This window comes from Oreochromis aureus, linkage group 15, assembly GCF_013358895.1.
Source record: "Oreochromis aureus strain Israel breed Guangdong linkage group 15, ZZ_aureus, whole genome shotgun sequence".
Taxonomy (NCBI): domain Eukaryota; kingdom Metazoa; phylum Chordata; class Actinopteri; order Cichliformes; family Cichlidae; genus Oreochromis; species Oreochromis aureus.
In genome coordinates, this window is record NC_052956.1 from 24,295,090 (window position 1) to 24,308,883 (window position 13,794).

Sequence of the window (13,794 nt, forward strand, 5' to 3'; positions counted from 1 at the left end):
ACCACGCTAATGACACGACAAGTTCACTGTGTGAAACATGATAGAATACATTTGAACAATATGAATGAAAACTAAATATTAATTTATTGTCATTCTGTTTTTTAAGCATATTTAATGACTTTGGTTTATATTTTATTACCCATGTTTATTATAAGTGTTATAAAAAGTAGTAAAGGTTATTTTTACTCTGATTTCAGGCGTATCTGTCATGATGCGACCTCGGCGTGTCCCATTTATTTTTAGGATGCTCATCGTGCAGCAGCGTTGAGGTGGCCGGTTTCTAATATTTCAGTTTCATTATTTGCACTTAGGTGAAAACTCGTCCAGCGTGTTGATTTAAATGCACTTCCCTGTATTTCCCTGTTTTCCTTTCTTTCTTCTTCTTATTCACACTTTTCACTCTAAGCAGCTTTTTATTATGATGGTCTGAACAATCAGCAGTCCTTCACCTCTCGGCTGCGTCTTTAATGTTTCGTCTGAATGACTTTGTTAATGGAAATCCAGCTCCAGAGGATGCTGACAGCTGGAGACGGGTTAGCTAAGGAGCTACACTTCCATGCAGGATTTTAATATTTAGGGCAGCAGCTGGAAATAGCATCGGCCCTTTTAGTTTCAGGCTTTGCTAGAAAAAAAGAAAAAAAAACATTAATGTGACGGTGAGCGCTGCAGTCGAGGCTCAGCTCTGCTGCTGGACGGCTGTCGCTGGTACTTTGTGGTTTTCTTAATTAGCTGCTTCAGACGGGAGGGATCAGTCATTCCCGCAGGTTTGTGAGCTCCGTGGTGAAACTAACAATTATCGAGTGCGACGTTCAGAGTCTAAAATTAGCTGCAGAGTCAGTTTAATGTTAAATGTAGTCAGCAGTAAGGCTCGTTTCTCCAAGGGCTTACCGTCGGAAATAAAGTTGATCAACAGCAGGTTTGATCACCGTTTCAGCTGTGATGGGTAAACGTTGTGCCTTTGTTTACGTTGGAAAAACTCCACATCCCAGCTGCATGCTGGGCTGACAAATGGATCATTGTGATTTTTTTAAATGATTTTTAATCTTTTTTTGACAAAAATTTGCAGATTTCAGCAAAGATTTCATCAATTTAAAAGTAGCTAGGTGTGGACAAAACCATTTTAGTTAGTTGTAGTTTTTCAGTTTTTATTTCAGCTATCTGAAATGATATTTGCCAGTGACTAATATAATATAATATAGTGTAAAATAACAGTTAAAACGACCGAAACGAGACTGAACTAAAAAACCAAAACTCCAGACAAAATTAAAGCTGCAGTCCGATCAGTTCCTGCAGACATGTTGGCCTGTTGGCTGTCGCTCTAAGAAGCTCCACATCACTTCCTGGGTGGCGTTGATGAACACCCACTAATTAAACGATGTTGCTGAATGTTGATCTGATTAAATCTGGAACTTGTTAGAGTCCTGGTGTTGGAGAAAACTCTGGGGGAAGTGTAGACTGACTGTCCTGTGGCTGGTTTTAGTGACAGTATTGGTATGCTTGACACATTTGTGTCATTTTGCAGGAAAAAAAACTGAAGTGAGATAACTTTATTGGATAAAAACCTATATGGATAAAATCTAAAAACGTATTCTGAGGACATGATTCGCAGTTTAAAAGTGGTGATAAATTGCTGGATTTGCTTTTGCAATACTCAGCATAACGCAGAATGTTTAAACTGCATTAATGTTGTATTGTGAATGAAGTAGTGTGCTAATATTGTATCGCGGGGTGTCTGGCGAGTCCCACCTCTGTAAAGTACAGCAGCTGTGAATGGCACAAAGCCTCTTTGGTAAAAAATGGCTGACCTGTTGGGCGGAGCTTCTTTGTTGCAATTTTGTAGGCGGTGCTATGGAGCGTTTTCAGGTACAGGAACCATAAAATATATAAATTGTTACCACTTCTTAAAAATATGAAACTTTAATAACAGCTTCCAGCTTCACCAGATTAATGCTTGAGCTTTAGAGTGCTAGTTATCATTATTATTATCATTATTATTATTATTAGCTTTATTATTATTATTGTTAGCTTTGTTATTAATACTATAGAAAACTTCCCAGGGTGCAGGGAGGCAAACACAGCTCAGTCCCACTAAGTGGAACGATCACTCTTTGATCTTTAAGCAGTTTTTATTTGCAGTAGCTCAGCTGAGTTAAAGGCGATTACATCACATCCTGTGAGCTGCGGGAGATGATTAGTGTGTCTCTGATGGTCTGTGCAGGCTGCGCTGAGCCACTGTAGCAGGTTTGATCTCGTCTTTGTGACCCAACGTGTGTGCGATTGTTCTGGAGGAATGCAGACAGCGTTAGACTCATGATGGAAAATTATCATATCGATTAGAGGCTGAGGTTCAAAGCCAAAGTGCCCTGCAGCAGTGCAGCAGCAGCAGCAGTATACAGGAATGAATGAGTGAAGGCTCCCTGTAGGAGTTTTCAGTACCTTCATTAACCTGCTGTGAGATGCTGTGGCAGACTGCACCTCTGCTGCACAGTCCTGAGGTTCCTGTACACTTTGTGCTGCTGTCAGTCACTTGGTGTTTGAGGCTTCTACACTGTAGATGTGTGAATGGTGACTGGCAGCTAGTGCTGGACTGGAACAATATATATACGTACATGACTATATATATATGAAAATATAACACTATAAAGTTTTTTAAGCTTTTATAGACCAAATAATTTCAGAAAGTTACAGTTTATGTTGCAGTGTGTTTATTAAATAGGGTACATTGTGTTAGCCTGTTGTCGAGCGTAGTTATGCGTTTCCATTTATATAACATCAGCAGACATTTATCTGAACTTTAACAAGTGCTTTATTTGTAATACTTTGGGTATATTTTATTATTTTTAAGTATTTTTGATATAAGTACTTCTTCAATATAATATTATCTTATTTTTAATAAAGTTGTTGTGTTTCAGATATTAAAGGTTAAAATAAAATAATATAATAAAATATAATTGTAGCATCTGAACACTTTAGATCAGTCTGAAAAATGAACTTTATTTTATTATTCTTAGTTTAAATAATATATTTGCCCTTTTTAGAACTGAAAGTCAGAATCAGATACCTGACAGTTCAAAGCTGTGCCACCAGGAAGTCGGTTTGGATGACCTCATAGTTTTGTCCTTTTTTTTTTTTTTTTTTTTTTTTTTTTTTTTTTTAATGAACTTCCTGGTCATCAGTCATCCATTTGTAAATGCAGCTTCCTTCTCAGCTGCAGGATTAAACGTCCTGATCGAGGAGCTTTTGGACGCAGAGTCATGGGTGAGGTCATATCTGTAGATCATTACCTTCGCCCTGATTGGCCAGCAGAAGGAGTCGGCGAGCGTCCGTCTGTCCATTTCTCGGATCCAGCTGTTTGCTCAGCAGCACTTCAGGCAAATGTCTTTACTTGGTTTATACTGCGGCACTCTACAGTTTGACTAATTAATTCGACCTGGGAAATGAAAGTGTGGTTAATTAAAACATCTTTGCCTTTGGCTTTGAAACCAAGCTGCCAGTTTGGCTTTTATTTAAAAAGTTTAAATTAAACTTGGAGCAGTTTACACAAGGACTGCACACCTAAAACTGCCTTCCCTCTAAAAGTAGTTAAAGTTAACACCCAAACCCTTAATCTGCTGGCTCTGCTGTACCTCGGGGCTCATGTTTGGACTCGTGTACGTGTTACTTTAAAGGTGTCTCTTCACTCACAAAGCACTTCAACAGGCTTTGATGAGCATGCTGAATGAGCCGTGCCTTATATCAAAAACAGCACAGTGATTACTCACTGCAGTCATTAACTTCCACTTCATTTTGATGCCAGATGCCACGACCGACTACCCCCCCTCAGGATAGTTTCATAATGACTAACGGCCGTGCTCGATCTTCTCTCCACTGCAAACAAGGCAAAGAATCCACATTTCAGTTTGCCAGTACGTGATGTCACCTCATTGAAAGTGAACAAGAGGCCTGAAACGCATACCTATGAATCCTTCCTCAGGCTGCTGCAAACAGAGGAATTAGCATGAAGTGAAGTGCACACTGTGACCAAGAGTCCCAGCTTTTTTCTCCAGTGACAACAATAATAATAATAATAATGATAATACCGCACACGTACGAGGTCACGGTTTGACCCTGTGACCTCGTATGTGAGCGTGCAGCTTGGGAGCGTGCATGCGGTGTGATCGGGTTTGCTTCTGCTTATGTAAATGTGCACTCAAACCGTTGACTCGCATCACAATGAAACACCTGAGGGGATCACACCTGTTGGTCTCCAGTTACAGCAGCGTCCAGGCTGCTCTGATAAAAGGGGCTTATTGTACTGGGACTGTGATGGTTTAATATCCCTAATTGGTTTTGATGGGCTCTTAGTGCAGCACTCAGACAGTGCGGGGTAATTATTTTAAGTTCCCAGAGAAAAGCCTGCTGCAGTTTGGCAGGAAGCCACCGTGTGTGCAGGGAGCTGCTGAGTGACAGTCGCAGCTGTGTGGATGGAAACAAGCTGGCTCAGAGTCTCGATTCTTATTGGCTGCTCACTGAGCCCTGCTCCTCTTTTTTCTTAGCGAGGTCACGATGCTCCTCAATGGTGTTTCTTAGGCTTTGGGATGATGCTTAGTCATCCTCCAGTGAAACATAAGCTTTCACTTTAGAGCTTTCAAAGTCGTCTCCATGTTCCCACGGCAGGACGTTCACTGATTTAGGAAGCATATTTGTCGCGTCCTTTTAAGAGTTTCTAACTTTGTGAGGCACTAAGATTACCATTTTTATTATGATTCTTTGGAAGCTTTTATAATCTGGTTTATTATAAAAACTTGCACAGAAATGCCACTTCAAAGGGACAAATACACTTTTAAGATCAGTGTTATGTGTTTTTCCTTTGCTCTAATACACAAAGGTCAGTCATTGTCTTCAGCCAACCACTTTTACCACTAATGTGATGTGTGGTTTAGAGACGGTGGCACTGATTTAAAAGCTGAAGATGTTAGCATTTCATTGCGAGGACAAGGATGGGACAGAATTTGAAATGAGTCCATCAGGTACAGCTGAGGGTGAGATGGTGTGGACATGTTGGATAAGGTCAGAGAAGATTCATGGATGTAGTGAAGGAGGACATGCAGAGAGCTGCTGTGACAGAAGAAGCTGGGATGCTGTCTGTAACCACACAATCACCGCTACTTCCTTTAATGTGACAAATGCATAAATTCTGCATCAGTTTAAAACCTCAGTGTGATAGAAAGTGGTTTTTGAGCTGGAAGTCTGTGCTGTGTGCGTGTAAACGCGCTCCGGCCCGCGAGGCTGACCGTCAGGTTCTCACACATGCTGGTAGTTTGTGGTCTGCTCTGCCTCCGGCTGCTCGTGTTCACGGAAACATTGGAGAGGACAGAAATGATGAGCTGCAGCTACTCCGGCTCCATCACGTTTCCTTTGTTTACATCACTACATATTACTGTACTCATAGGGGTTTCCACAACATACTATACTGTACGCTGACACACATACGTGGTGATGCTGGTGTGGTAGTCCGGTGAACGCTGTAAGGAAGAAGTGGAAATCATTAAATCAGTCTGTGGGGAAAAGAATATTTTTCCTGAAATAAAACAGAGTGTGAAACTGTGCTTTTTGAACTTGTGTTTCATGGAACGAGGATTAACGAGTCCTAAACGTTACACTGCTGTTTTATAAAGTGCATCATTTTTGTGATTTTAGTGTTTTAGGTTTGAATGACAGCTGCTGCAAATCATCATTTTTACAACTGTCAATCGATAAATCTGATAAAATAAAAACACGGGCATGCCTTGCTTTGTCCTCAGCGATGTTATTGTAAATTTATTGTCCTTTATTTAATTTTTGGGCCTTTGTTTTTGACTGTGTTCAGTTTCCAGAGTGGTTTTGGTTTATTTTAAGTTTGTTTTTTATTGTTTAAGTAATGCTAACGTTCAGACTTCATTACTTTGTGTGCTAGTTTTAATCTTATTAATGACTAAAACTAAAGACAAATACTTTATTTATTCCACATTTGGAAGAAGTCCTTTAACTGACTTCTATATTTTATTCTAGTTTTGTGAGTGCATCGTGGGATTTCAGGGAGTTTTAGTCTTTTAGTCTAGTTTTCCTTTTTATTCCAGTGAGTTTATGGTAACTGTTATTTCCTACATTGCTGGCTGAAGTCCCTGTGCAGCAACAGTAGTATGCAACAGCAGTCGCTCTGTCCCTGTGTCGCCGCTGTAATGCGATCAGCTGCTGCTTTGACTCACTAACACTGTAATTGGTTTGCTTGCTGTCAGAAAAGCTCCAGAGAGCTCAGGAGTCAGTGCTGTCTGTGTTTCAGTCTGTAGTATAATGAATATTTCTAATCTTAATGTCCGTTTCATTGATAAACCAAAGAGAGACAACATGATTTAATAATGTGGCTGTTACAAATGCAGAAACGAAGTTTGTGCTCTAAAATATCTTTGGAAGTCAGGGAAGTAGGTGGCCCCACCCATCTCCTCTTTAAGCCTTCTGTTTGTGAGGGGCAGCCAATCAAAAGAAGGCTGGGCTGAAGGGGGAGGGGCTAAAACAGTTTCAGACAGAGGATCGTGGCACAGTGTCCGATAAATAAGGATTATTTAAAAATTATATTACAAATCACACAAAATTAACATCAATACAGACAAATGTGTAACAGGCCAAGGTAAACTAAGCAGTAATTAGGCAGCTTCTACCAATGAAAATAAGAGCAGCTGATGAAAGACAGCAGGCTGACGACTTTCTCCACCATCTGAAAGGGCTGCTGGATCTGGGGCTGAACCAAGGGGGTGAAGTGAACTACCCCCACGTCAACCTCTGGTTTGGGGATGAAGGCCCGTCCGGGGATGGTGAAGCAGTTGTGGACACTGCGGCTTAATTTGACCCAACACGGGAAACCTCACCCGGCCCAGACACGGAAAGGATTGACAGATCCTATCTTGCATAGATGGAGCGCTTTAGGTTGAAGTTGTAAAATGTTGCTTTTTTGTTTATTTCTTTGGGTTTTGTTTGTGGTGCAGTGAGATAAACAGACTTTAAAACCAGAGGCACACCTCCTACATGTCACTCATGAGTACAGCATCCTTTCAGTGTTGTGTGATTGGCTGTTTGGGATTTTATGGTTTGCTGAGTGAAACGAGTACCCAAGAAGCTGAGGTGCAATAAAGGCAACACACTAGGAGCCAACTGAGCTTTATAAAAAAAGAAATGTTTGCATGTTGGAGTCGAAAGAGTGCCGCTGACTGTCGTGTGTCATGTTTTCCAGAGCCTTCAGAGCGGCGAGATGGAGGATGGGAAGCCGGTGTGGGCACCACACCCAACGGACGGGTTCCAGCTGGGAACCATAGTAGACATCGGAGCTGACAGCCTCACCATCGAACCCCTCAAACAGAAGGGAAAGGTGAGCAAACTCTGAGGGTTACCTGCTTTACAGGAGCAGTTATTAGTAGTTATTACTGCACTGCAGACTTATTTACTTGCCTGCCTTCCTACCCTGAGACCTTCCCCAATTTCCCCAACTGCGTCCTGATGTCTGTGTGCAGGACTCGGGTTGTAAGGATGACATGTATTTTACCTCCAAGCATCAGCGTTGTATTAATAACACAAAGCACAGATTTAAAAGGCTAGCTGCAGCTTCATCACCTCTACGTCAGCATTTTTATGCCTTCCTCTTTTATTTTGAAGAAGAATGAGTGAGATGAAAATGGTTTTGAATCGATCGGCCCACTCTGGCCCTTCTTTGATGGGTTTATCTGATGAGCTCTCACCTGCTGCGTGTTAATGATTTAATGTCCCACTTAGCTCGCGGGGGTTCAGGCCACCTTTCTGGAAGCAATAAAGCATTGTTCACTCGGTGATTCACCTCCGGTGCTCGAGTGCTGATTAATCAGAAGTGGCTCTGTGCAGCAAGATAAACAGGCTTTCTTTGATATCGCCTCCGTTGATTCGCTTTTCTGCTGCATCAGGTGCTGAATCGCCTTCAGCAAAGCTTTTAATGTCACTGAGAGTCTGTTGCTGTGGTAACCCCTAAAGCTCTGTGTCCGTCTCACTAATCTTCCCCCTCGGAAAGGCCTCTGCAGTGACAGCGTTCCTCTTTAAAGAGACTCCTCAGTGATTTACCGTAGGCCTGTAAAACACAGGACCCCATAGGTGTGTTTCCACACCTGCCTGTGTCATGAGTGATATTTAAACAGGAAAAGTGGTTTTAATCCTGCGTTCTTTTAAGAGTGGCTCTCGTTCCTGGATGTTTTCTCTGAATAAAAGAAGCTGCACATTATAAAAGGTTGGCCTCGCTGGATTTCTGGCCGTTTACTGGAATGAGTTGCAGCAGTTTTTACAGCAGTCATTCGGCGCTCACACAGCCAGTTTTATGGTTTTTATCGCCCTCCTCACCATTTCTATCCTGAAATATTTACTCCATCTTTTACTGTGCCCCTGATCTTTGCACATTTGCTCTGCAAATGACTGCATTAAGGCTTAACGGGTCCTCTCTGCATTTACAGAGATTCCATGTAAATGTATTTTAAATGTCACACCAATTTAAAATGATCTCCATTATGGATGGAAAATTACAACTGGGGAATTTCAAGTGATCAGTGGTTCACAACAACTCAGGGATTCAATAAAACACACGAGGAGACACTCCACCTTAAAAGTTCCCAGTACCTGCTTCAGTAGTATTTTTTACTGCACACATTCTTTCCATCTTTAGTGGAACAGTAAAAGTAAGCTAACAATGACAGCTAACATAAACGTTTTATTTTGTACCGACCTTTATTTACCTCACCTCTGGCCATACCTGGCCTTTCATTTGCATTTGTATCCTTCTTGCTCTGTTAAAGTCGCTGCATTTGACTGTTTCACAGTGCACAGAACCCCTTCACTCCTTTTCAAGGCTTTTATTTTTAATCATTTGCACAAACTTGAGTGTAAAAATAGATGTTTTTCATTTGAAGAACCAAAAAGATCCATAAGCTCTATGAGTCTGACATTAGCCATTGTGCAGATGACTGTTAATACGCGTCTTATTATTATCAAAGGAGCAACTGACAGAGATGCAGGTAGAGAAGTGAGATGTGAGGAACAAGTAAAGGCTGATGAAGATGCTCATAGACAGATGGCTTTATTATGTATTTGTGTGCACGGAGCGTTACACCTCTGCAAACACAGTGTGTTCGTTTGCATTAATTAAGTTTTTCCCACATGTATCAGTCTCTCACTCGTGTACTGAAGTCAAAGAAATACGATGTAATATGAGACCTCACATTACCAGCAGAACCAGGCTTTGTGGTGTTGCTGTTGCTCGCTGTGCCCTCATTTCAGGGTGTGAATATCATGATGTGTCACTGATATGTTAGCGGCTGAGTTTATATTGAATGTCATCAGTGATGTCGCCCCTTTTGAGCTGCTAGCTTCTGGTTTTCAGGTCACACATCCTCTTTAACAAAATATCTTCATGATATTCATCGTGACGAAAATATGTTTCGTGACGATGGCGTCAGATAAGTCACCTTACTGTGTAAGTGAAAGATGAGAGCATCATCATAAGGAAATGATGCTTGTCTCTTTGTAGCTGACTTGTAATGTATTTGGTGCATTGGACCGCTAATGGAAGCTGTTTCAGTCTTCTGTCTGTAATCTGAGAAAACTTTAACTCAGGATCCGCCCACTTTGAGTGTCCAGCAGTTATGTCAGTCATTGTTGCTTAAAGTAACTGAATGTCATCGGCTTCCTGTGGTCAGCACAGTGCTACTAGTTGCTTCCTATGTGGACGACCCTTAAATCATCAGCTGCGACAACCCTGTGACTGATGATGCTTACCCCGGCCCTCTGCTATTAGACTGTGTTGTTTCTGTTTTTAAAAATAGTTTTCCCGAGTCTTTGCAGTTCTGGACAACATCAGTAATTATACTGACTGCTGCTCATCAGAAAAGTCCTTTTTGCTTTTCTTCAAAACAGCGTGTGGGCATGCACCGCAAGCCTGTCGAATAAATCGGCTAAAATGAACTCGCAGTGCAAACTTTGATGGCGTCGATCAGTATAAGAGTGTCTGCCATCTCAGGTGGATTTGTTAAAAACCTGAGGATTTTGCACCTTGGATCCTTGGATCCATCCACCTTGGAGTCCCTGAGTTTTGCCTCAAAGGAGCTGATAAACCAGTTCTGACCCCAACTTAAACACCATAAATCAGTTTTATCAGTCGAGGCAGTACAAAGCCTGCTTCAAAGGGTTTCCTGGTAGGAAGGGTAGAGTAAAATTGCCCTCTCTGGGTTTGCCACAGAAAACAGTATTTTTACAGTAATGCTCCAACAATACAAGCACACAGGCTTTTGCTCCTCAGATCTGCTGTCAGAGCGAGTTTCCGGGTCTGAAACTCTGAATCTGAACAATGTCCCGTCTGTCCCGCTGCAGCCAGTTTGTGCCAGTGTCTGACGATGTGCTCACTCGCTGGCCGACCTCCCGGGATGGACGTCAGGGGAAAGACGGAGAGCATGAGACCCTGTCATACTATCGCTCACAAAGAGCCGGCCTTGTCTGTGTTTCTGTTTCCCAGAGAGTGTCTGATCTGCCTCGGAGCTGCCGATGGACAAAACTGTTTGAAGGGCATTACTGAAGGAGATGAAGTTATTTTTGCAGTAGATACTTAAAGAGGCAATTTTGGAGTTACTTATTTTGTAACCTCAGTTCTCTGAGACACTAAGCGCTTTCCCATGCTCTGCTGGATATTAAGCTAGGTGCTTCAGTTTAAGGACGTTGGAAACGGGCTAAAAAAACTTCCTCGCAAAGAATGAAATAAGATGATGAAGTTAGGATAGTACATGTGGCTCTAGTGCCAGGAAGTTATTAGCTTTGATTAGACTGGAAACAGGAAGAGGACTAGCTTTGTTTGTACCATAAACCATGAATCACTTGCACCAACTATTTATCCACTTGGCCAGTTTGTTGCACCAGTTTATAGCCAATCCTGTCCAGCCGTAGCTTAATATCCAAATCACTTGTCAGCCACAACATTAAAAGCAACTTAATTTCATTTAATTGCATTTATATGCCACCAAATCACAGCAGTACTTATCTGAATCTACTTCATGTTGTTTGGTAAATACTACAGTACTAGTGACTGAATCCCCAGCCCTCCAGTCTGAGAAGGTGCTTGGTAATGGTGTTGTCTCACTGATATAGTGGGTCCACTTCAGGCCTCTTAAACAGCTCTGAAGCATCGGGGTGGGGGTGGGGTCACGGGACCTCTGGGAGTGTCCTGTGGTGTTGCGGAATTGGATGTTTGGGGGTAGGGCCTCCGTGGATCGGGCTCGCTCCCGAGCATGCAGCAGATGCTTGATCAAACTGGGACCGCGGGGAGTTTGAAACGCTTCAGGCTCTTTGTTGTGTTCACTGAGGCCTCTCTGAGCAGTTAGCGTGGTGCTGTGGGAACGCCGTGTGTGTGAGTTCTGGAGCCACCTCCACCTCCACAGGACAAGACTCAGCAGTCCATCTGCATCTTAAGGATAAAGGACACTCTTTCGAGGATGCCAATGTTCACATTTTGGACAGAGAGGACAGATGGTTTGAAAGAGGAGTGAAAGAGGCCATCTATGTCCACTGTGAGCGACCATCTTTGAACAGAGGCGGTGGTTTACGACACCATCTGTCTGCCATCTATAATCCAGTTTTGAGTTCCCTCCCAGACGCCTTAAACGCCCACTCACATCCTGGGCCATCTGACCTCAGGAATTCACATGACAAGGTGGGGCCAGGTTTCACAATGGGCTCACCCGAAACCCTGGCTGATTAGGTCCCACACCCGCTTTCACACCTGGGCGCATGTGATTAGAGGATCACCAGGGGGTCCTTTGTCCCTCCTTGGGGGGATACTCCCACTGGGTTTAAATCTGGGACTCTCGGCCATTTGACCTTAGAACTGAAGAAGCTTCTCGGATGAGAGGTGAAACGTCTTCAAGCAACTTAAAGAAGTCCAGACGCTTTTTCTTTGCAAACTCCTTTGACTACGATGACCTGGATGACTGAGAACCTTCACAGACATATTCTGGACTGTTGGGTTTGGAAAACTGGAGAAAAGGGTGGAATCTGATGGTGTGCTATGAGCATTGATATTCACTGGGCCCAATTCAGCTTTTCTTCTAACATGTACCTCATACCTCATCCCACACTGTTGGCAGACGAGTCCTCTTTACACTGCCTCCCCGTGAAGTTTAGGGTTCAGTGTCAGGTTCTGGCCATTTCACAGGTCTTCGTGTTAAAATGCCTTGAAGTGTCCACTGATCCCTGCTCAGAAGCAGCTCTGTAGGGGTCTGCACATTCCAGGAAGGTTCAGTAGTAACACTGAAGTAATAGCTGGCTGTGCTATAACACATTATTTCCCCCCCTTCTCCTCACGCGGCGCAGTGTTGTGGAATCTGTCCAGCTTGGGCTGAGAATGTGGAACATGCCACCACTGGAAAGAATGAATCGGCTGTACGTCAGTCTCTGGCTCGAGCCGAGGCCTGCAGCGCCTCTTTAAAGAGCCTGATTAAAAGGAGTGAGAGTCTGCCGGGGCCTTCAGGAGCTGGCAGCGATCGGCTTTAAAATCACACGAATACGACGCACACGCCCCCACACTCCAAAACACTGAGGTCACATGTCCTCGTAAAGCCTCCTGTATTGGTTCAGCATGGCCGGCTTCAGCTCGAAGTCATGTGTGCAGAGCTAATGCTTCAAAGCTTTTAGAGTAAAAGAAAGCCGAAGGTGGAACAGTGAAACAGAGAGCACTTTAATTTTAGTTTGATCGCTCGGGTAAATGATAATTATACGACGCATTAAAGAACATCAGAAATGCAAAGATATCAACAATATCTAGCTTCTAATCGAAAGTTTTTAACTTTCTAAAGAATACGTAACCAAAGAAAGTCTCGCATAAAAACCATCAAATTTTTTTTTTCTTTTTAAGAAATTAAATTTGTTTCTTTTACCTTTACACTTTCAAAATTCAAAACTGAGCGCTAAGTTTGGCGCCAGGTCTGAGCTGGTTGTGCTGACCTCGAGACCACGTGTCTGGGTTTTGTCCTCGGTTTTCTTCTACAGAATGAAACCGTTGAATGAGTCGGCGGATTGTTGCCGACCGGATCGAAGGTCAGTAGTTGGATGTTAATAATGCAGAGCGGCATTTCTCTGCTTCTCAGTCATCGGACTGTCACCTTGATCCCGTTGCCTCCTGCCTCCAAATAATTCATCAGGTCTGCAGCAGCTGGTAGATGACGCTCACCGTGCTGGAGACATCATTCAAAAACATGAACATGAAGGAAACCCATGAACTCTGTCGAAGCTGCATCATGCATCAACAGCATCATGCACTGAGTTTTTAAGGCATCTCTGTGTAAATTAACTCAGTTTAAATACATTAAGCTGACAGTTTATTTCATCATAAACAGGTCTGTGACGAGTGAACTGATTTTACTTTAAAGTCAAATTAACAAATCTCTCTTTTCTTTTCTTTTCTTTTCTCTCAGACGTTTTTGGCTCCGGTGAACCAAGTCTTCCCTGCAGAGGATGACGTCAACAAACATGTGGAGGATAATTGTGAGTACTTGTGCTTCATCGCTCCACCTACAGATCTTGCTCCTCCTCTTTTTTTAGACATGCGTTTGTCGTCCTTGTTAAGCTGCTGTTACTCTGTAAGTCTGGGATCAGCTGTTTCTGGTCCCCGGGCCTTATGTTTGACACCCCTGGTCTAAAGTCTTTTCTTGATGCACATCAAAAAGGAAATAAAGTTCCTTATAGGAGTATTTTTATTGCAGGAATTTTACTTGCTGATCTGTAATT

General features: G+C 42.7%; 1 protein-coding gene across 7 annotated transcripts in view; it reads left to right on the forward strand.

Moving 5' to 3' along the window:
• The window catches only part of myo6a (myosin VIa), a 147,433-nt gene that overhangs the window by 15,817 nt on the left and 117,822 nt on the right, over window positions 1-13,794 (forward strand). For 6 of the 7 annotated variants that reach the window (XM_031751531.2, XM_039598786.1, XM_039598788.1 and 3 more), the window contains exons 2-3: window positions 7,247-7,381; window positions 13,482-13,551. In XM_031751531.2, the coding sequence (XP_031607391.1) occupies window positions 7,265-7,381; window positions 13,482-13,551 (187 nt within the window). In that variant the 5' untranslated portion in view covers window positions 7,247-7,264. Of the gene's footprint in view, window positions 1-511; window positions 765-7,246; window positions 7,382-13,481; window positions 13,552-13,794 lie in introns of those variants that run through there. The other variant, XM_039598784.1, reaches the window with a different exon arrangement.